Genomic DNA, 22,948 nt, shown 5'->3' with positions numbered 1-22,948 from the left:
ACTTCTTCCCACCCTGCCTCCTTGAAAGAGTCTATCCCCTACTCCCAATTATTCTGTCTACGCTGCATCTACGCCCAAGAAAAGATGTCCCATATCAGGAAATCTGAGATGTCCTCCTTCTTTAGGGAACAGGGGTTCCCCTCTTCCAACATAGACAAGGGCCTCAAGGGTCTCCTCGGTATCCCATAGCTCCGCACTTGTTTCCCCTCCCGCCAGTCACAACAGGGACAGAGTCCCCCTCGTCTTCCCCTTTCACCCCATCAACCGTCCCATACAACACATAATCCTCCAACATTTTTGCCACCTTCAATGGGATCCCACCTTTAGCCACATCTTCCCTTCTCCACCCCTTTCCACAGAGATGGTTCCCTCCGCAATTCCCTAGTTATTCCTTCCCACCCAAACCACCCTCTCCCCAGGTACTTTCCCCTGCAATCTCAGGAGATTCAACACCTATCCCTATACATCCACCCTCGACTCCGTCCAAGGAACACGACAGTCCTTTCAGGTGAGGCAGAGGTTCACTTGCACCTCCTCCAACCTCATCTAGTGTACCCGCTCTTCTAGGTGTGGACTCCTGTATACCAGCGCAGGCTCGGCGATCGTTTCGCTGAACACCTGCGCTCAGTGTGCCTGGGCCTACGCGATCTCCTGGTTGCTAAACACTTTAACTCTCCCTCCCATTTCCATGCTGACCTTTCTGCCCTGGGCCTCCTCCACTGTCAAGAGTGAGGCCAAACCCAGATTGGTGGGACAGCACCTCATATTTCGCTTGGGCAGTTTACAACGCAGCGACATGAATATTAATTTTTCTAACTTCAAGTAACCCTTGCTTTCCTTCTCTCTCTACCCCTTGCCCACCCTGGTTCTCCGACTAGTTTCACTGTCCTCGATTGCTTTTACTGTTTGGATGCCTCGTTGTCACGTTCCCCTCAGCCAAGTGAACCATTCTACACTTCCTTGATCATTGTCTGCTTGGATCTATCTTTTTCACACTAAAAATTCACTTTGTACCCTTCCATATTTCTAATTTCTCTCTCTTCTGACTGTCTGAAGAACGTCATCTATTCCTTTTCTCGAGAGATGCTGCCGGACTCGCAGAGTTACTCCAGCATTTTGTGTCTATCTTGGGTGTAAACCAGCATCTGTAGAGTTCCTTCCTACACAGTAGGATAGCTGATAGGCAAGCACTCGCTGGTGCAGACCAGCGGCATCTATACTTAATTTTAAGTTGAAGCGTTACGGGGTGCTGGAGTAACTCAGCAGACTGAAACAGTCTGAAGGAGGGTCCCAATATCATCTCTCCATGTTCTTCAGTGATGCTGCCTGATCTGTTGAGATACTCCAGCACCGTGTCCTTTTGTGTGTTAACCATCATCTGCAACTTTTTGGTTTTGACTACATACAATGATAAGGTAGATACAAAATGCTGGAGTAACTCAGCGGATCAGGCAGCATCTCGGGAGAGAAGGAATGGGTGACTTTTCGGGTCAAGACCCTTCTTCAGACTTCAGTCACCCATTCCTTCTCTCCCGAGATGCTGCCTGACCCGCTGAGTTTCTCCAGCATTTTGTGTCTACCTTCAATTCAAACCAACATATGCAGTCTTTTCCCCCTACAATGATAATACGGTGCTTGATTATAGTGGACAATCAGCAATAATGAACACCACTCCTTGCACCGCGAGCTGTTATAACAAGGGTTCACTATATTTGTAAATAGCCAGGGATATTATCTTGCGGCCTTTAGAAAAAGAGTATGCAAGGAGACCGCGGATGGGAACTGAATATTAGAGGACACTTTGGTAATGGGGGAAATGGAGACAAAACGGAAACCAACACAGTGTAGGTCTGATAAAAAAGCATGATGTCATTGCACATTTTAATTTCACGCAAATCGTGCCAATCAGTTTGGATGGAGACGAAAAACAGCAAAGCAAAAATTGATGGAAGCATTCATTAGGCCTCCAAACAAAGGCTATTGATCAAGGGATCATGAAATACCGTGTAAATAATGCAAGGTGATGATTTGGGGTGATTAAGACTTCACAAAAATTTTGGGAATCAAATTGGCACACTGGAGATTTTAATTAAAATTCAAGAACTTGATCTGCAAGCTCCAAGCACAATTGCTCATGAATTTTGGTTCATTTTATAGAAGTGATTGGAAAGTCCTCATTTTGATATATGACCCAAATTATTGCTCTGAAAAAAAAAGCTTACCAGTTATATCTATTGGTTCCAATGCAAATGCTTCCTCTTCGTTTGGTACTAAGGTTGTCTGATCAGTCATTGTTGGCATAGGTTCAACACGGTCATCGGAGTCTGGACTACCAGGTCCACCCACTGTTTTTTAAAGAAATTTGTGAAGAATTATTTTTATATCCATTATGTAACACTCAAAGAGCCATGATACAAAGCAGTTCAGATCTAAGAATTAAAGACTAAACATTTCAAAATACTTACTGGACATGACATCATCCTCATCATCATTACGAACAGGTTCTTCTGGCATCAATACTCCTCCATCCGTTAACACAGGTGGATCATCAAAGATACCACCATCGTTATGACTTAAAAGCTTATCATCTGGCAAATAAAATATTTAAGAGTGTAAGCAGAATAAAGCATGAAAAAACATGCACTCATCTCAGCTAAAAGAGCAAAATTTGCAGATTCACATTCTAATATCTTTTAAGGTGGAAAGATAAGTTGTTAAGATAGTTTAAAAGGCATTTGGGAAGATGTTGACAATAGTTTGCAAATCTCTGCCTTGAAACCCCCAGAAAGGAAATTGAAGGGTTGGTTATATTAATTATTAGACATTAATTATTAGAAATAAACCACAAACTTTAATTGTGTTGTTTTCTAATATGGAAATTATGTTGAGAGATGAATATTGTACAAAATTATGACGGCTTTAAGTAATCATGAAGAAATAGTTGTCACTAATCAAAGGAAAGATTTGATGATTAGCAAAAGGACGAGGAGATGTGAATTTTTTAAAATCAGTGAATATTTCTAATCTGACAAACACTATTTTATGGATGGGAGGTGATTCAATGACAGTTTGGAAGATAAATGAGGTATATATCTGAAAGAATAATCCACAGTGTAACATTACTTAATGGAATCATAGGAAGGTACACCACAGAAATAGGCCTTTGCATGCTACCTCGTCCATGCTCATTGTGTTGCCTCTCTACACTAACCCAATTTGCCTGCATTAGGCTTGTATCTCTCTAATTAGGGAAAAGAAGGGTTCAGCTGACTTCTTCGGACTAATGGGGAAGCGCAGAGGAGCATTTTCTGTTTTCTTTTATCCTAATGCCTTTTAAATGTTGTAATAGTATCTGCCTCCGCCACTGGCAACCCATCTGAAATATTCACAAATTGGGCAAATCTTTCAAACAAAAAGAACAAGGGATGAATGTGCAGTTTGATTTTCTAGCTAATACATGTATTTGTATTGATTTGTATGTGAAAATTCTGATGGCAAGTAAAGATTCTGCTATTATTCTTTGGATAGCAGATAGCTGAATACTGAAGCTGCACTACTTTAGAGGGTTTAATGCAGTTGAATCGTACACAAATGAAAGCTATATGAAGTTCAAAAATGTTTTATATTTAGCTTGAAAGCATTTTCATACCACTCACATTTTAATTTCTAGGAATTTTTGTAACTTCTAAATATATTCTAAATTCTCCAAGAATCCGCAAGAAAGATAAGTAAAGCATACCAAGAATTCCACCATCAATACCATCTCCAAATCCATCATTTTTGAGGGGATCATCGTATACCAGATGATTGCTTTTCTCGGCATGCTGAGCTGTGGTGTTCTGCACTGGGTCCAACAACAGATTGGAATCGCTTGCGCTTCCCATTATATCTTCTTCAAATGTGCTTCCTTCTCGCATAATCTCCCGGTCATCAACTCCAAAATCACCTTTATTTAAGGTAAAAATTACATATCAGAAATATATTGTAAAACCCTGTAAATAACATTAAAACAAAATTGCTCTCTTAAATGTTCTGAAGGCAAATTTAGATTCCTTTATGCAATTTTTAATGTTATAACAACAGTGGAGCAATAACATCCAGTTAGCATAGTGCCATACACTGTTCCAGATCAAAGAAGTCCAGGGGTCACAAGGTTTCTGTTCCTGAGAGCTGTCTGTTTTCTACAATAACCATTACTGTATTGCTCTCCATACATTCCTTCCATTGAATATTTACGCTCACACCACCCATAATTAAACCAATGGCATACATACTGAATGCGAATATCACAAAACATTTTATTATTACTATCTTAGAAAAAGCTTTAAAAACATATGGGAGAATTTATGTAGAGTTTCTTTAAGTCAGGTCATCATAACCGAAGGAGCACTTGTTCTTTAAAGTATTTATATATTTATCATTGTCCATTATATTTAACATCCAATATTCATTAGTGTTGTTGATCAAAACATTAATACTTAACATACATGGGCAGATTTGCTGAACACTGAAAAACATTTCACTCCAAAGCATTCAATTTTGTTATTGACATGATAATCTTACCAGAATGCCAGAAGCAACATTCTCAAACATTGGGGAAAATCTTACTTAAAATCTTAGCCTGTTAACAGAGTGGAAGAGGAGAGAATAAATTGATAACTTTGGAATTATTTTTTCAGGTAAAAAAGCCAAATAACACCCACATTCAAAAGTTACACTATTTCTCAGTCCCTGCCTGAATGTTATTTAGGGTTAGGTTATCATTTATTGAACAGTGGGACAAAATACCCTCTGGTGCTCAATGATTTCCCCCTGGAGATTCCTTTTCACCACGTACTGCCCACGGTTTTTGCTTCAGCGTCCTTACCACAACTACAACCATTTCTAAAAACAGCAATTATGCTTTCTGAACTTTAAAATATTCAGGAAAAAAAATTGCTGTTGGCTAGTGATTTGAATCAAAATCAAATGCCCTTGTGGTATATTAATGAAGCAATTGATGAATAGTGAACAATTGAGCTGTCAGCTTTGCTTATCTGTCACACACGATTTTACCTGACCAATTAAACAATACTTAGTAATTTCCACACAACAGCAGCAAAGACAAAATTCCTAAGTTATTAGATTAATGAAAAAAATGAATGAGTTTTCTCCAAGCTTTAACAAAATGTGCTGGTGTAGTAAAATAAATTCAGTTCTTACCAAAGTCATTATCCTGAATTAAAGTGATGTTGCCCACTTCCTCTCTCATTGTGATTTCTTCCACTCTACTCTGGTTCAGGGTAAACTGTTGAGCCACATCAATATCACTAGAAAATAGATCATATTTTATGTGCGTCAGCAAAAACATTGTATGCACATATCCAGTTAAGACAGGAGCTACCAAAGTGACCATAGTACATAAAAAATCCACGTTAAATATTAGAAATATGTACTTTTCTCAACTTTAGAAAATAATAATTACAGAATTTACATATGATAGTTTGTCCCCAAAAAAGTTGATACTCACTATACTCACGTGGCGGCGCCTAATGGCAGCGGCTGACTAGCAGTCTGTCCGTCTTTTTTTTGTTGAGTGTCGGTGTTGGGATGATTTTTATATATATTTTTTTGGTTGTGTATGTGTGGGAGGGGGTGGTGGTGTGTGGGGGGTGGGTGTGGGGAACTTTTCTCTTCCTCACGGCGCGGGGTGCGGCTCGGCTGCGGGGCCTAACATCCCCCGGTGCGGCTCGGCCACTGGACTTTACATCGCCCGGTGCAGCTCGGCTGCGGGGCTTAACACCGCCCGGTGCAGCTCGGCTGCGGGGCTTAACACCGCCCGGTGCAGCTCGGCTGCGGGGCTTAACACCGCCCGGTGCAACTCGGCTGCGGGACTTAACACCGCCCGGTGCAACTCGGCTGCGGGACTTAACACCGCCCGGTGCAGCTCGGCTGCGGGGCTTAACACCGCCCGGTGCAACTCGGCTACGGGGCTTAACACCGCCCGGTGCAACTCGGCTGCGGGGCTTAACACCGCCCGGTGCAACTCGGCTGCGGGGCTTAACACCGCCCGGTGCAGCTCGGCTGCGGGGCTTAACACCGCCCGGTGCAACTCGGCTGCGGGACTTAACACCGCCCGGTGCGGCTTGGCTGCGGGACTTTTCACCGCTGGTGCGGCTCGGCTGCGGGACTTAACACCGCCCGGTGCGGCTCGGCTGCGGGACTTTTCACCGCTGGTGCGGCTCGGCTGCGGGACTTAGCTGCGCAAGGCTTGGTCGCGGGCCTTTCATCGCCCGGTTCGGCCGCGAGACGTTTCAGCGCCTGGTGCGGGGACTGTGCGGGTCGGTCGGGGACGAGCTGTCTGTCCGTGGGCGTGGGGAAGAGAGGGGAAGTTTTGTTGCCTCCATCACAGTGAGGGGGTGTTTGGAGTCACTGTGATGGACGTTTGTGTTGGGGTTATGTGTCTTGTGTTCTTTTTTTTTTCTATGACTGCTATGTAGTTTCGTTCGGTACTTCGGTACCGAACGACAAATAAAGCTCTGTTATACCTGTTATACTCAGGTTTTAACTGTTTTAGACCAGAAAGTAGCAACTCAAAATGCCATAAAAATCTGTTATGATCTTGTACCAAATGCTGCTCAAGTCGAGAATACTACATTGGAGTGACTACTGGACAGTTGTTCTATTGATGTATTATGAAATCAATGATTGACAACATAAAGAACAAGATCATTTTTTCAGCAATTGTATTTGATGATAATGCACAGAATATCATATAGTCAAATCGGTGTAGCTCACCACTGGACAGCTTAGTTTAAAATCTTTCAATTTCTGTATTAAAAGCTGTATTTTGGAAAGTCCACAGGACTTTATATAGTTACATTAGGATTGCAAACAAAAATGTTGGCACTGTTTACAAAGCTGGCATAAACAAAACTATGATGCAGTTTTTTAATAATATGCAACAGCACTGATGTTGCTCAGCCTAATAATGTTTGTCCTTACATTTATTTTCAGTGGACAAGCAACAACTTTAAAAGACATTACTCCATAGTCGAAGATGAACTACTTTGGAGCATTGCAACTTTCCTCAACATGCAAAGTCCAATATTAATTAGAAATAAAATAGCTATCATTTCACTCGGGCACCTGCGTCCCGTGTTTAAAAGAGGAAAAGGAAATTATTTACGTTTTTTCTTCCTAACCACTAAATAATCCCATAGTTTGAAAAAGTGAAACATCAAAGATGTGGCTATACAGCCTTTCGGCCTGCACAACGATTCAGCACAATAATAGCTCAGTTCCTACCTTCTCTCCATATCCTCCGATTCATCTGGCATCAACAAATGCATCTACTTCTCCCCCCAAAAAACATTTAATGACTTGACCTCACTGCCTTCTTTAGCAAAGAATTGCACAGGTTAACCAAGTTCTAAGTGAAGAAATTTCTGATCTCGATTCTAACCCTCATCTAAACGTTGTGACCTCTGGTTCCAGAGTCTTCAGCCATCAGGAACATCTTTTTTTGTGTCAGGTTTGTTTAGTCCTGTTAGAATATTTATAGGCTTCTATGGGATCCCTTTATTCTTAAATATTCCAGTGAACATAGGCCTAAATGACACAGTCTTCCCATATGCTAGCCTGTCATTCCAGGAATCAGTCAACCAAGCACGTGCTACTCCATTGGAAGAGCATCTTTACGCAGATAAGGAGACTAAAACTGCATTTGTGTGCGTACCGAGTATGGTCATAATCAAATGACTCATTTCCAATGCCGCAGTTATCTTAAGTCTGTTGTGATGTTTATTTCAAGGTTTGCCTACTTGGGAAGATACTGGAGGGTCATCAAAGAAACAACAACACTGTCATTAATGGCAGTTTTGAGTTGCAAATCTAAAAAAAAGATATATATTTTTTCTGGTGCCTTTTGAAAATTTGCAGTACAAATCCTCCACCTAATTTCTGGCGACTGATGGTCCGGCGCCTCCTTTATTCCAGACAAGATCACGAGAATGCACTTGAAACCCCCCACCCCCGTGGAAGTCCCCCCTAAAATGTGGTTCTTAGGCAGGTTAATGCCGCCGAACACAACCTCCTGGACAGATCCACGCTGATCAGATGATCGAATTTGTCCCCTGCGGCCAGGGCTCTGGAACTCTGGCCCGGCTGGAACCGGCTGATCCATTCTTATAGCTGACTTCGGCAGCTAATCGGCAGGTTAAATTTCCCCCTGCGGACAGGGCTCTGGAACTCTGGCCTGACCAAAGCCAGCAGATCCGTTCCCATAGCCGACTTCACAGACCGAGTTTGCAGGCCAGTATCTCGGCCCCTCGGCAGACTGCTCTCAGAGACCATGACATCTGTTGGTCTGGCTAAACAGATAATCCAGAAAGGCTCTGGAAGTAAGCGTGCTGTAAAAAACAGTGGTGGACCTGTACCTTATGATTTATAAAACTATTTCCCCTCAATTCAATCAGTTCGAGAAAGGCCCCTATCTGAAACATCATATTTACATTCACAATTACATTTCTTTTAATTTATGTCCTTAAAGCAATGATAAGTGACATGGAGAAACATGGAATTGCAGATGGTTGTTTAAAAAACAGACAAAATGCTGGAGAAACTCAGTGGGTCAGGCAGCATTCCCTGGAAAACATGGATAGATGATGTTTTGGGTTGGGACCCTTCTTCAAACTCATAGGTGGCATGGCAAATACACAGCCAGTATTTATCTTTTCAACCTACCTTTTTGACATGCAAATTCAAAAACATACAAAGGCACTCCAATAGCAATTACTTGATAGCAGTCTATAGTTGGAATCCTGGCTGAATTTTCAATCAAACACAATGCCACCAGGCTTAATTGCTCCACGTTCTTTATTTTCGTTAACCCTTTTTTTCCCATTCTGACAACAGTCAATGTGCTATTTTTAACATTATTCAACTATAAGATGTTCTTTTGAATTGAGTTAGCTTTCAGAATGCTTGTGAGATGTGCAGGAATAATCATGTTCAAAAATCAATAGCACTCACTCTAGGTCAGGTAATGGTTGATCAAAATCATGAAATTCCTCAGGCAAAGTGATAGCGTTGTATGCAGCTTCCCGGTTTTCTTCTGGAAGATCGACCACACCTACAAGGCACATAAAATTCAGTTGATTTTTATAAAGTCCCTATTCTGCAGTCAGCCATTGCTACGCAACAAAAAATTAGAATAGTGAAATTAGAAAGAGTGCCGATGTTATCACAAGGCCACTATCAATTACTAGTTTCTGACCACAGGTTTAGGCTAAGCTTCAATGACTGAACACATCACGTTCTACAATAAGACCAAGGAACCGTATGCATGTTCATCAAGCAATTTTAAAATTCCATTTGAAAACAAATTTACAGTCAGAAATATGAATTTGATTGGAATTTGTATGCCTTCTGAGATTAACCACAAAGCATCTAAAATGGGATTGAATTTGTAATTACAACCTTTTTAAAAATGAAATTAAATTGAATTAAGTCTCTCTACAGTGGAAATTTTGCAATATGTATAATGATATAAAATGTAGCTGATCATTTTGGATTAAAGAATATACTTCCTAATTTTCTTTCTTTATTTCCCACAAAACAAACAAAAACCTCAGATGTATTCCAAACTTTTACACCAATAATATTGAATATGAAATAATAATTATTAGCAAATAATTAGCAATACTAGAAACTTTAGGTTCCACAACAATGTCAAGAGCAACTCATTAAGTTTGGCATACCATTTTTTGTTGTTTCGATTTTGCTGATTTAGAAGATTGTAACAAAGTTACATTGCAGTGATGGATATATTCAAAATTAGGACCAATTAATCTATACATATCCAGAAACAAAGCAATAGAAATATTGGCGTAAAGTTTTATAGGCAGTTACTCCAAGGTACCATGTAAAATCTTACACCATTTCCAAATGAAAGCATTTAGAAACATGGAAAATAGGTACAGGAGGCCTTCCAGCCAGCACCCCCATTCATTGTGATCATGGCTAATCATCCACAATCAGTAGCCTGTGCCCAACTTCTCCCCATATCCCTTGATTCCATTAGCCCCCAGAGCTCTATCTAACTCTCTCTTAAATTCATCCAGTGCCCTCCAGGGCAGAGAATTCCACAAATTATTATTACTTTTTTCATATTTCAGATACAGCGCGGAAACAGGCCTTTTCGGCCCACCAAGTCCGCACCGCCCAGTGATCCCCGCACACTAACACTATCCTACACACACTAGGGACAATTTTTACATATACCCAGTCAATTAACCTACATACCTGTACGTCTTTGGAGTGTGGGAGGAAACCGAAGATCTCGGAGAAAACCCACGCAGGTCACGGGGAGAACGTACAAACTCCTTACAGTACAGCACCCGTAGTCAGGATCGAACCTGAGTCTCCGGCGTTGCATTCGCTGTAAAGCAGCAACTCTACCGCTGCGCTACCGTGCCGCCCTTCATAACTCTCTGGGTGAAAAAGTTCCTTCTCACCTCAGTTTTAAATTGCCTCCCCTTTATTCTAAGACTGTGGCCCCTGGTTCTGGACTTTCCCAACATTGGGAACATTTTTCCTGCCCTTCTTCAATTTTTAAAGATCTCAAAAACATTATTTGTATGCAAAACAAAATATCAATATTCTACCTGGTCGGAAAGCCATTTTAATCTTTATGAAGGCTTCATTGCAGTCTGCCAAAAGATACTTGGCTTTTCTATGATAAATTCTTACCACACCAAGCAAAAGGTGCCCAGAGGTTCGCAAAGCCATCTTGACCTGGAAAACAATATTTACAAACTTTTAACATTGACAAATTCTCCAAATCATCAAGCATCAAATGGAACATAGAAAGGTAAAGCACAGGAACAGGCTCTTCAGCTCTCATTCCCAGTCAGGTTAAACTAATCTCCCCTCCCTGCACATGATCCATATCCCTCCATTGCCTTTGTAGCCATGTGTCTGTCCATAATCTTTTTAAATGTCATGATCATATTTGTCTCCTCCATCACCCTTGTCAGTGTTCCACCATGTGTAAAAATATTTGCCCTGCATATCTCCTTTAAATTTTGCTCCTCTCGCCTAGTCTTTGACATTTTCATCATGGAGGTTCGGACTGTCTACTTCATATAGTACATAAAATATATTCTGGTTGATCAGACCTCCAGCCAGAATAACATCCTCCCACATAACTGTCTTCTGATTCAAAACATACTTGGATCCTATACAACTCAATCTTCTGAATTAGCCCACCAGGAGCGACTTTATCAATGGCTTGCTAAAATCTATGTAGACGGCAATGACTGCCCTACCCTCATTGATCACCTTCATCACCTACTCAAAAAACTCAATCAAGTTTGTAAGACATGACTTGTCATGGGCAAAGCCACGTTTACCGTCTCTAATTAGCCCCCTCAGGTTCCAATGCTCCAGGGGAAAAAAAATCAAAGTTTGTCCAACCTTTCCCTCTAGCTAATATCCTTTAATCCAGGCAGCATTCTGGTAAACATCTTCTGCATCCTATCCAAAACCTCGACTGCCTTCCAGTAATGGGGTGACCAAAGCAGCATACAATACTTCAAATCCAGCCAAAGTCTTATAAAGCTGCAACAAAACTTCCTGATTGTTATATTCAATGCCTGACCAATGAAGCCAAGCATACCATACACATTCATTACCATTCTATCTACTTGTGTTCCATTTTCAGGAAGCTAAGGAATTGGATCCCAAGACTGCTCTCACATCAATGCAGTTAAGGGTCTTGCCATTAACCGTATACTTTTCCCTCACCTCCCAAAATGCAACACCTCACCTTATTAAACCCATCTGGGAGGAGTTGGCTGCGCCTAACGGCTGCGGCTCTCTGGCAGTCTGTTGTCTTTTTTTCTTTTTTTTTGTTTGTGTCGGTGTTGGGATGGTTTTTGTTTCTGTTTTTGGCTGTGTATGTGTGGTGGGGGTGTGTGGTGGGGTGGGGCGGGGGGAAACCTTTATTTTATTAGGTCTCTTCCCCGGGGCGCGGCTCGGCTGCGGGCCTTAACATTGCCGGCGCAGCTCGGCTGCGGGACGTTTCAGTGCCCGGTGCGGCTCGGCTGCGGGCCTTAACATTGCCGGCGCAGCTCGGCTGCGGGACGTTTCAGTGCCCGGTGCGGCTCGGCTGCGGGCCTTAACATTGCCGGCGCAGCTCGGCCGCGGGACGTTTCAGTGCCCGGTGCGGCTCGGCCGCTGGACTTAACATCGCCCGGTGCGGCCGCGGGACGTTTCAGTGCCCGGTGCGGCTCGGCCGCGGGACGTTTCAGTGCCCGGTGCGGCTTGGCCGCTGGACTTAACATCGCCCGGTGTGGCCGCGGGACGTTTCAGTGCCCGGTGTGGCCGCGGGACGTTTCAGTGCCCGGTGCGGCTCGGCCGCGGGACGTTTCAATGCCCGGTGCGGCTTGGCCGCTGGACTTAACATCGCCCGGTGTGGCCGCGGGACGTTTCAGTGCCCGGTGCGGCTTGGCCGCTGGACTTAACATCGTCAGCGCTGTTCGGCCGCGGGACGTTTCAGTGCCCGGTGCGGCTCGGCCGTTGGACTTAACATCGCCCGGTGTGGCCGCGGGACGTTTCGGTGCCCGGGGCGGCTCGGCCGGGGGGCCTTCCATCCCCTTGCGGGGGCTGTGCGTGTCGTTTGCCTCGGTAGGGGTCGAGCTGCCTGTCCGTGGGTGCGGGGGGAAGAGAGGGGAAGTTTTGTTGCCTCCATCACAGTGAGGGGGTGTTTGGAGTCACTGTGATGGATGTTTGTGTTGGGGTCGGGTGTCCTGTGTTCTTTTCTTTTTGCTGTATTTTGTGTGACTGCTGAAATTTCGCTCGGTGTTGTGCCGAGTGACAATAAAGTGTTGTTATGTTATGTTATTTATCTGCTCATTTTTGTAGCTGATCTATCATTGTATACTTTGACAGCCTTCCTCACTTCCACACCACCACCAATTTGGTGCTGCGTGACAGCCAGCTCATTGGTATTTAAGTTGTTTATACATATCACAAACAACATAAGTCCTAACACAGATCCCTGCAGAACTCCACTGATCACAGGCCTCCAGTCAGAATAACATCCTTCCACATAACCCTATCTTTTATGAGTAAGCTAGTTCTGATTCAAAGCATTCACGCCACTGTGGATCCCATGCATCTTAATCTTCTGAATCAGCCTACCTCAAGGGACTTGATCAATGCCTTACTAAAATCCACGTAGACACAATTTTACACTGCTCTACCCTCATTGTTCACCTTTGGCACCTACTCAAAAAACTCAATCAAGTTTGTAAGGCAAAGCCATGCTGACTGTCCTTAATTAGCCCATTCTCTTCCCAATGGGAGTAAATCCTATCCCGAAGAATCTTCTCTAACATCTTCCCTGCAACTGACGAGGCTGACACCTGTCTACAATTTCCTAGAATATCTCTAATGTTGCAAGATACACAGATCTTCACCGAGTCCCTTGCAATCTCCTCTCTTGCCTCTCTCAGTAATCTGGGATAGGTCCCACCAGGCCCTGGGGATTCATCCACCTCAATGTTCTTCGAGAGCTCCAACTTCTTTCTTAATCTCAAACTGCCCGAGCAGATTTGTATTCTCCACACTGATCTCACTATCCATGTTCTTTTCCTTGATGAATACCGATGCAAAGTACATGTTTTGTACCTCACTTACATTCCCTGACGCTGTATAAATTCTCTCCATTTATCTTTGAGCAGTCCTACCTTCTCTCTGGTTACTCTCGTTTTTAATTAAGGTATAAAAAGTCTTAGGATTTTCTTTAATTTGACTCGCAATTACATTACTTGACCCCTATTGGAACTTCTGATTGTCCACTTGAGTTCTTTCCTGCTTGCTTTATATTCCACAAAGGTCATGCCTGATTTCATCTTTCTAAACTTTCTATAGGCCTCCTTTTTGGTTTTGACCAAATTTACAACCTTCTGTCATCCAAGGATCCCTTACCTTGCCATCTGTATCTCTCCTCCTTATTGGAACATGTCAGAATTGAAAGCTGATCAGTTGGCTTTTAACCAACAGCCACATGTCAGATGTGAACCTACCCAATTGCAATTGTTCCCAATTTATTCTCCCAACCACCTGCTAATAATGCTGCAATCTGCTTTTTCCAATTTAATACTTTCACCCAAGGCCCAGATTTATGCTTCTTCTAATGTTTCAACTTCTCCACCAATGTGACTAGGGAGATAAAAATCACAAAATTTATTATTTATGAAGTAAATTAACTCATCTAAATTAGGTTTTGATAATAAGGCTAAAACGCAAGAGATTAAATCATTAATATATCTACATTCTACATAGTAACAACTCAGTTATCCAGCACTGGACAAATTAACACACTTCATAGGTGGCAAATCAGAGGGAATGGTAAGGCAGATCGTGTCAATTGGGTGCCGGGGCCCCACTGCGCCAAGGGAGCAATAGCCTGACAGAGGTGCAGAGAATACTAATTAAATGGTCATCTGACTTCAGTTCAACCTGTCAAATGCAGAACTTGACAGAAAACGATACTATTACTGCAGGGAAATTATGCAGTCCTGGCACAAAACATAAATAGGTATTACAGTAAATCCTCGTTTTAACAGACGCCATTACAATGAATGTCAGTTATAGTTAACGGACCTACCGACTGCTGACGATGCCACCCCCGGCTCAATGCCGTTTCTTCCTGTTGGCCGTCACTTTGTCCACTCGGCCTCTTTCCCTCTCCGCCACTGCCCCCTCCTTCTCCCGCTTAGTTGCCGACATACTCCACCTTGGAAGATGGAGTCTGAAGAAGGGTGTCGACCCGAAACGTCACCCATTCCTTCTCTCCAGAGATGCTGCCTGTCCCGCTGAGTTACTCCAGCTTTTTGTGTCTATCCACTTTGGAAGTTGTCGGCGACTGCAGGGGAGAAGGAGGCGGTGGCGGTGGAGGAGGGAGCAGGCAAAGCGACAGCCGACGGTAAGAAGCGACAACTGCTGAGAGGGGAAGGAACTCCATGACACCCAACAACATGTCCTGTCAGTGGCAATAGCCTGAAGAAAGCGCTGCCGGCCAGAGGCTACAACGTGAGCTGCAACTACAGCCACGTCAACTAGACAGTGTGGCAGCTGGGGAAGAAGGGCTCGCTGGTGCAGACCAGTGCCTAATTTTAAGGCTATATGACACAAAGTGCACAGGAGTAACTCAGCAGACTGAATCATTGCGAAGGGTCCCAACCCGAAACATAACCCATCCTTTTTTTTTAAAGAAGACTTTGAGATACAACACAAAAACAGGCCCTTCAGCCCACCGAGTCCGCGCTGACCAGCAATCCTACACAATAGGGACAAAATACAATTTTACCAAAGCCAATTAACCTACAAACCTGTATGTCTTTAGAGTGTAGGAGACCAGAGCAACCGGTTAAACCCACGTGGTCACAGGGGGAACGCACAAACTCTGTATAGACAGTACCCATAGTCGGGATCGAACCCAGGCCTCTGGCACCAGCCCAATGTTTTCTGGAGATGCTGCCTGACCTGCTGCATTACTCCATCACATTGTATATTTGTGTATTAACCAGCACCTGCTGTTCTTTGTTTCTACTGCATACAAAAATAATACCTTACTGTGGTTATAGTGGACAATCAGAAATTATTCTCCCCCCCCACCACCCCATGGTCTGTTATAATGAGGGCTTACTGTATTGCTGAAAGTAATTAACCATGAAAAACGCTGACTTTAGAAATTCTGCATTGTATACTGCGGCAGGCAAAGAATAAAGATAACTTGATCAGTCATTGTGCATATACCATATGCTATAATGCACGACTTCTGAGATTGGCATTTACAAGACATATTTTAATATTTATTTAGAAATATATGTTTGTTAAATAGGTTAACGTTAAGATTTACCTTGGGGGAAATGATGCTTTCCACGCTGCTCTCCAGATTACATTCAAATACATGGGCTTTCGTGAGCTTCTTGTCCCAGTGGGCTGCAAGCCAAATTTTGGCAAGCGGCCCCCTTTTACTCAACACAAAGTGAGCGTAGAACATCTTGGGTTTTTAGTTTTAGCACCACACCATAAATCTAGATAAAGAAAAACATCAATAACTTAACAATAATATTAACGTTGATAATAAACACCAAAGGTAATCCAGAAAAAGATATTTAAACTGTCACAAATAAAAAGAGACAATGTTTATTAGAATAGTATTTAATAGATATTTAATATACATTAGTGAATAGGCACAAAGAAAAAGCATTCAACATAAAACTATCATTGGTAGATAATGACATAAGGATTTACAGTACATTACAGTACCTTATGAAATAATTACACAGATTAATATCTCAGGGAAGTAATCTCAAAATAAACACCAACTACACCAATGCAGATCAGAAATGAATTGTGGCTATTTTATATGCCACAGTAACATATAACATATAACAACTACAGCATGGAAACAGGCCTGTCCGGCCCTACCAGTCCACGCCGACCATTCTCCCTGACCTAGTCTCATCTACCTGCACTCAGACCATAACCCTCCAATCCCCTCCTATCCATATACCTATCCAATTTACTCTTAAATAATAAAATCGAGCCAGCCTCCACCACTTCCACCGGAAGCCCATTCCATACAGCCACAACCCTCTGAGTAAAGAAGTTCCCCCTCATGTTACCCCTAAACCTTTGTCCCTCAATTCTGAAGCTATGTCCCCTTGTTGGAATCTTCCCCACTCTCAAAGGGAAAAGCCTACCCACGTCAACTCTGTCCGTCCCTCTCAAAATTTTAAAAACCTCTATCAAGTCCCCCCTCAACCTTCTACGCTCCAAAGAATAAAGACCCAACCTGTTCAACCTCTCTCTGTAGCCTAAGTGCTGAAACCCAGGCAACATTCTAGTAAATCTCCTCTGTACCCTCTCCATTTTGTCGACATCCTTCCTATAATTTGGCGACCAGAACTGCACACCATACTCCAGATTTGGCCTCACCAATGCCCTGTACAATTTCAACATTACATCCCAACTTCTATACTCGATGCTCTGATTTATAAAGGCAAGCATACCAAACGCCTTCTTCACCACCCTATCCACATGAGATTCCACCTTCAGGGAACAATGCACAGTTATTCCCAGATCCCTCTGTTCCACTGCATTCCTCAATTCCCTACCATTTACCCTGTACGTCCTATTTTGATTTGTCCTACCAAAATGCAGCACCTCACACTTATCAGCATTAAACTCCATCTGCCATCTTTCAGCCCACCCTTCCAAAAGGCCCAAGTCTCTCTGTAGACTTTGAAAATCTACCTCACTATCAACTACTCCACCTATCTTAGTATCATCTGCATATTTACTAATCCAATTTGCCACACCATCATCCAGATCATTAATGTAAATGACAAACAACAGTGGACCCAACACAGATCCTTGGGGCACTCCACTAGACACTGGCCTCCAACCTGACATACAATTGTCAACCGTTACCCTCTGGTATCTCCCATTCAGCCATTGTTGAATCCATCTTGCAACCTCACTATTAATACCCAACGATTTAACCTTCTTAATCAACCTTCCATGTGGAACCTTGTCAAATGCCTTACTGAAGTCCATATAGACAACATCCACAGCCTTGCCCTTATCAATTTCCCTGGTAACCTCTTCAAAAAATTCAAGAAGATTAGTCAAACATGACCTTCCAGGCACAAATCCATGTTGACTGTTTCTAATCAGGCCTTGATTATCCAATCAAAAACTTTAACAATGAACCTTTTCACTTTTCTCAGTAGCAATAAAGAAGGCACAATTGTACTTGAAGGTACCAGTTTAAAATCCTGCTGCCACCGTTCCAAACTTATGGTAAGCAAATTATTTTTTAGACTTGAACACTACAAAACTCAAATTTCCTTTGAACCCATTCAACTGTACACATAGGAGCCGGAAGGTTGGAAGCTGGCCCAGGGCTTTTGGAAGTGCATAAAGATCAATGGGATCTATTAATCTCATTACAACCAGGTATCGTCTAACTCCCACATACATCCAGACATTGTCCTCAGAGTTTTATCATGTGTGCACTTCCCTGAATGTCAATAAAAAAGTTTGATGACATCACAGTGGTTGAAAGCTAATAATCCTATTGAAATGGCCACAAAGTATAAATAAAGTGAGGAAGATAAAGTTGTTGAAATGTCCACCAAAGAGCACAACTTTAATTTTTTCTCCACTAACACTACGTGAGTACTGAGACAAGGAACTGCAGGTGCTGGTTCATAAAAGACAAAGTGCTGGAGTAACTGAGTCAGGTGGCACCTTTGGAGAATATGGATAGGTGATGTTTTAGGTCGGGACCCTTTTCAGACTGACTGTGGGAGGGGTGTGTGAAGAAGTTGGTGGTAAGAAAGCTGGAAGGGAGATGGGTCAGGACAAAGCCTGGATCTGGCCGGGGTGGGGGTGGTGGAGAGAGGTTGATAGGAAATGGTTGGACAAAGACTGGAGACAAAAAGGCAGGAGGTGTGACCCAAATGATTGAAGAGCTGTAAATTGTAAAGTTGGAGGAAGGAATGTAGGTAGATGGGGAGGGGAGAAATAGGTACGAGTCCAGGTGGGGCACAGTGGAGGTGGGGGTATTGCAGTTACCTAGAATTTGAGACTTGGTATGTTCATACCAGTGAGTTGTAAGCTGCCCAAGCGGCATATGAGGTGCTGTTTCCCCATGGGATGAATGGGAGTTGCAGAGGGAGCCATATCTGTGGAAGGCGGAAAGGGCTGGGAATGGGAAGATGTGACTGGTTGTGGGATCACAATGAAGGTAAAGGAAATGTCAAAGGATGATGTGTTGGATGCGGAGGCTGCTGAGGCGAACGGTTAGGACCAGGGACTCTATTCTTATCCCGCCTGAGGGGAGGGGATTGAGAGCAGAACTAACCCCCTCTTCCTTCTTCCCCCACAACTCCCCCTCCCCGTGCCCCACCTGGACTCGCACCCATTTCTCCCCTCCCCCTGCCACTCCTGCTATATTCCATCCTTTAGCTTCGCAATTCATAACTCTTCAATCCTTTTGCCTCGCACTTTGTCTTTTCAACTATGGTCTTTGTCTGACCATCTTTTCAATATTTGAAAAATATTTATCTATCTCCACCTTAAATATATTTAATGCCTAGCCCAGACCACCCTTGGTGGCAAAGAATCCCAGAGATTCACTGCCCTCTGAGAGGAGAAATCTCTAAGCAACTCAGATAGACCCTTATTCTGTTGCTACATCCTCTTGTTTGCGACTCTCCTAGTGGTGAAAATATCTCAATGTCTACACTGTTAAGCAACCTTGGGATCCTTCTGAGTGGATAAAGTCACACTTCATTCTTCTAAACTTCAAGGAACACACATTTAAACTGTTTCGTCTCTCTTGGCAAGATAACTCTCATCCCAGAAATTAGCCTGGCTAATTTCCTTTGGACTGCCTCCAAGGCTCCTATAATATTTTTTGCAGTATGGGGACCAAAACTGTACACAATCTTCCAGGCATCGCCTCATCAACGCTCAATACAACTGTAACAAAGCCTCACTATTCTGAAACTCTTTCGCAATAAAGGCCATCATGTCTTTGCCATTTTATCTATTTTTTTTACCTTTGGTTTGCCAATTGATTTTTTAAAATTCATGCACTACACCATCATAATCCCTCTGAACATGCTATGAACCTTAATTGGCCATTTTTAAAAATTGGCAACATCGCAATAAATTTGAATGGAAAACTTGTTGGAATGTTAATAATGTAGTATCAACATCCAGCAATCAGGCAAATCAGTCAGTCCAGCGCTAGAGAATGAAAAGTATCATAAAGTTCATACGATGTGTGAAGCACAAGCTGATTTGCAATGAAGACAAGATATATTATTTGTAAAAAGACAGATTTTAAAAAACAGAATAATATTTGTTGTTAGAATTAGATTTTAAGATTCTAGTCTTTATGCAATGTTTTGTCAGTGTATGGCATTAAATGGTATGAACAAGGACGTCACCAGAGACAAAGTAGTAAGTAGCACAATTCTGTTCAAATGATTTTTTTCCACTCTGATTAAAACAAGAATGCACTTACTCATGTGATACAAAAATTGTTACTACCAGCCAGTAAAGGTTTAAAAAAAAAAAAGGATTTAGGAAAAGTCCTCTGTGGTAAATTGTCCACAATTTCAGATTGGCTAATGACCCTGATAAAGCTATATCAAGTTGTTTTTTAGAAACGGAACTAGCAAAAGAAGAAAACCTCCTTTACAAGTTAACTCCAATATATTATGAAGGATGCATGCGAAAACTGCAGTGTTGATACCCCGGCTACTCCCTCTTCTCTTCTCTTCTCTCCCATCAGGCAAAAGGTTTCAAAGTGTGAAAACGCACACCTCCAGATTCAGGGACAGATTTTCCCCAGCCGTTATCAGGCAACGGAACCATCCTACCACAACCAGAGAGCAGTGCTGAACTACTCTCCTCTTCATCGGAGACCCTCGGCATATCTTTGATCAGACTTTACTGGACTTTATCTTGCACTAAACATTATTCATGTTATTCCCTTTATCATGTATCTGTACATTGTGGATGACTCTAATGTAATCGTGTACAGTTTTTCCGCTGACTGGTTAGCAGGCAACAAACGCTTCTCACTGTACATTAGTACATGTAACAATAAATTAAATTAAACTAATATACAGTTGGAACAGTTGGTATATTTTGGTGAGGTGGTAACAGAAATCTTTAAAGACAAATGCGTTGAATTTATTTCTTCTATTCTTAAAGGATTTAAGCAGGATATGAAGAGTGAACAATATTTGGATAAATAACAAAAGTAAACATTTATGAAGTGAAGTTTATCCGTGAATTATATTAACCCAGGTGATAGAGCACGAAAAAAATCAAATAGAATACTAAGAACATACTTTGTGTTGTTGTGATAGGAATGTGCAGAATGACAAGATCACAATTTAAACTAATCGAACAACGACAATACCTTTTGCATACAGAAGTCTATGGAATTAAAAATATCTGAGAACATGATGCCAGCATAATCCAAATCTATTACAAATTACTTAATTCAAGATGCAACCCATGTTAATGCAGACAGACCCTCGAATTGCATTCAGACAGTATTGCAGAAGAAGAAATAATAGGGCTTGTCAGAATGATGACAATGGTACATATATGAAAAATAAGATGGCAAATGTAGCCAGGACGGGAATTCGAGTTTGGGGAGTAGGTTTTAAGAACACCATACTTTGGAGACAACCTGACAAGAGTCTATACTAATCCTGGTACTGGTGACTGTGGTTAGTATTGGTCAGTCAAAATCCAGAAGCAGACATCCAAGGTTTGCATTCAGAATAAACACAATAGACAATAGGTGCAGGAGGAGGCCATTCAGCCCCTCGAGCCAGCACCACCATTGAATGTGATCATGGCTGATCATTCACAATCACTACCCCGTTCCTGCCTTCTCCCCATACCCCCTGACTCCGCTATCCTTAAGAGCTCTATCTAGCTCTCTCTTGAATGCATTCAGAGAACTGGCCTCCACTGCCTTCTGAGGCAGAGAATTCCACAGATTTATAACTCTCTGACTGAAAACGTTTTTCCTTATCTCCGTTCTAAATGGCCTACCCCTTATTCTTAAACTGTGGCCCCTGGTTCTGGACTCCCCCAACATTGGGAACATGTTTCCCGCCTCCAACGTGTCCAACCCCTTAATAATCTTATACGTTTCGATAGGATCCCCTCTCATCCTAAATTCCAGTGTATACAAGCCTAGTCGCTCCAGTCTTTCAACATATGACAGTCCCGCCATTCCGTGAATTCACCTAATAAACCTACGCTGCATGCCCTCAATAGCAAGAAGATCCTTCCTCAAATTTGGAGACCAAAACTGCACACAGTACTCCAGGTGCGGTCTCACTAGGGCCTGTACAACTGCAGAAGGACCTCTTTGCTCCTATACTCAACTCCTCTTGTTAAGAAGGCCAACATTCCATTGGCTTTCTTCACTGCCTGCTGTACCTGCATGCTTCCTTTCAGTGACTGTCATCATGAGAAAGAAAGGCATCATAAGAAAGCACTCGCATGGGCCCTAGCTATGCCTGCCTCTTTGTCAGACACGTCGAACAATCCCTGTCCCGGACGTGCTCCGGCCCCATCCTCGAACTCTACCTCTGCTACATCGACGATTGCATTGGTGCTACCTCTTGTACCCATGCAGAACTGACTTCATACACTTCACTTCCAATTTCCATCCTGCTCTTAAATATACTTGGACTATCTCCAACATCTCCCTCCCGTTTCTGGACCTCACCATCTCCATCACAGGAGACAGACTAGTGACTATCATCTACTATAAACCCACTGACTTGCACAACCTCATCTATTGCATCCGCTGCTCTAGATGTCAACTCATCTATATCGGCGAAACCAAGCGCAGGCTCGGCGATCGCTTCGCTGAACACCTGCGCTCGGTCCGCATTAACGCCACTGATCTCCCGGTGGCCCAGCACTTCAACTCCCCCTCCCATTCCCAGTCTGACCTCTCTGTCATGGGCCTCCTCCAGTGCCATAGTGAGGCCCGCCGGAAATTGGAGGAGCAGCACCTCATATTTCGCCTGGGCAGTTTGCGGCCCGGTGGTATGAACGTTGACTTCTCCAACTTCAGATAGCTCCTCTGTCCCTCCCTTCCCCTCCTCCTTCCCAGATCTCCCTCTATCTTCCTGTCTCCACCTATATCCTTCCTTTGTCCCACCCCCGACATCAGTCTGAGGAAGGGTCTCGACCCGAAGCGTCACCCATTCCTTCTCTCCCGAGATGCTGCCTGACCTGCTGAGTTACTCCAGCATTTTGTGAATAAATCGACTTGCACAGCTATCTGGACTACACTTCTTCCCACCCTGTCTCCTGCAAAACGTCTATCCCC

The 22,948-nt window shown here is 42.9% G+C and overlaps 1 protein-coding gene across 2 annotated transcripts in view; it reads right to left on the bottom strand.

Annotated features, from left to right (window-relative positions):
* The window catches only part of rad21b (RAD21 cohesin complex component b), a 50,152-nt gene that overhangs the window by 12,250 nt on the left and 14,954 nt on the right, over nucleotides 1-22,948 (bottom strand). For both annotated transcript variants that reach the window (XM_078397133.1, XM_078397132.1), the window contains 7 exons: nucleotides 15,911-16,088; nucleotides 10,647-10,776; nucleotides 9,013-9,112; nucleotides 5,203-5,309; nucleotides 3,740-3,946; nucleotides 2,466-2,588; nucleotides 2,223-2,345 (listed from right to left, as the gene is read on the bottom strand). In XM_078397133.1, coding sequence (XP_078253259.1) covers nucleotides 2,223-2,345; nucleotides 2,466-2,588; nucleotides 3,740-3,946; nucleotides 5,203-5,309; nucleotides 9,013-9,112; nucleotides 10,647-10,776; nucleotides 15,911-16,054 — 934 coding nt within the window. In that variant the 5' untranslated portion in view covers nucleotides 16,055-16,088. The remainder of the gene's footprint in view (nucleotides 1-2,222; nucleotides 2,346-2,465; nucleotides 2,589-3,739; nucleotides 3,947-5,202; nucleotides 5,310-9,012; nucleotides 9,113-10,646; nucleotides 10,777-15,910; nucleotides 16,089-22,948) is intronic.

Source organism: Rhinoraja longicauda, chromosome 4, assembly GCF_053455715.1.
Source record: "Rhinoraja longicauda isolate Sanriku21f chromosome 4, sRhiLon1.1, whole genome shotgun sequence".
Taxonomy (NCBI): domain Eukaryota; kingdom Metazoa; phylum Chordata; class Chondrichthyes; order Rajiformes; family Arhynchobatidae; genus Rhinoraja; species Rhinoraja longicauda.
The sequence above is the reverse complement of the archived record's forward strand: the minus strand, read 5'-3'. Positions and strand labels throughout refer to the sequence as shown.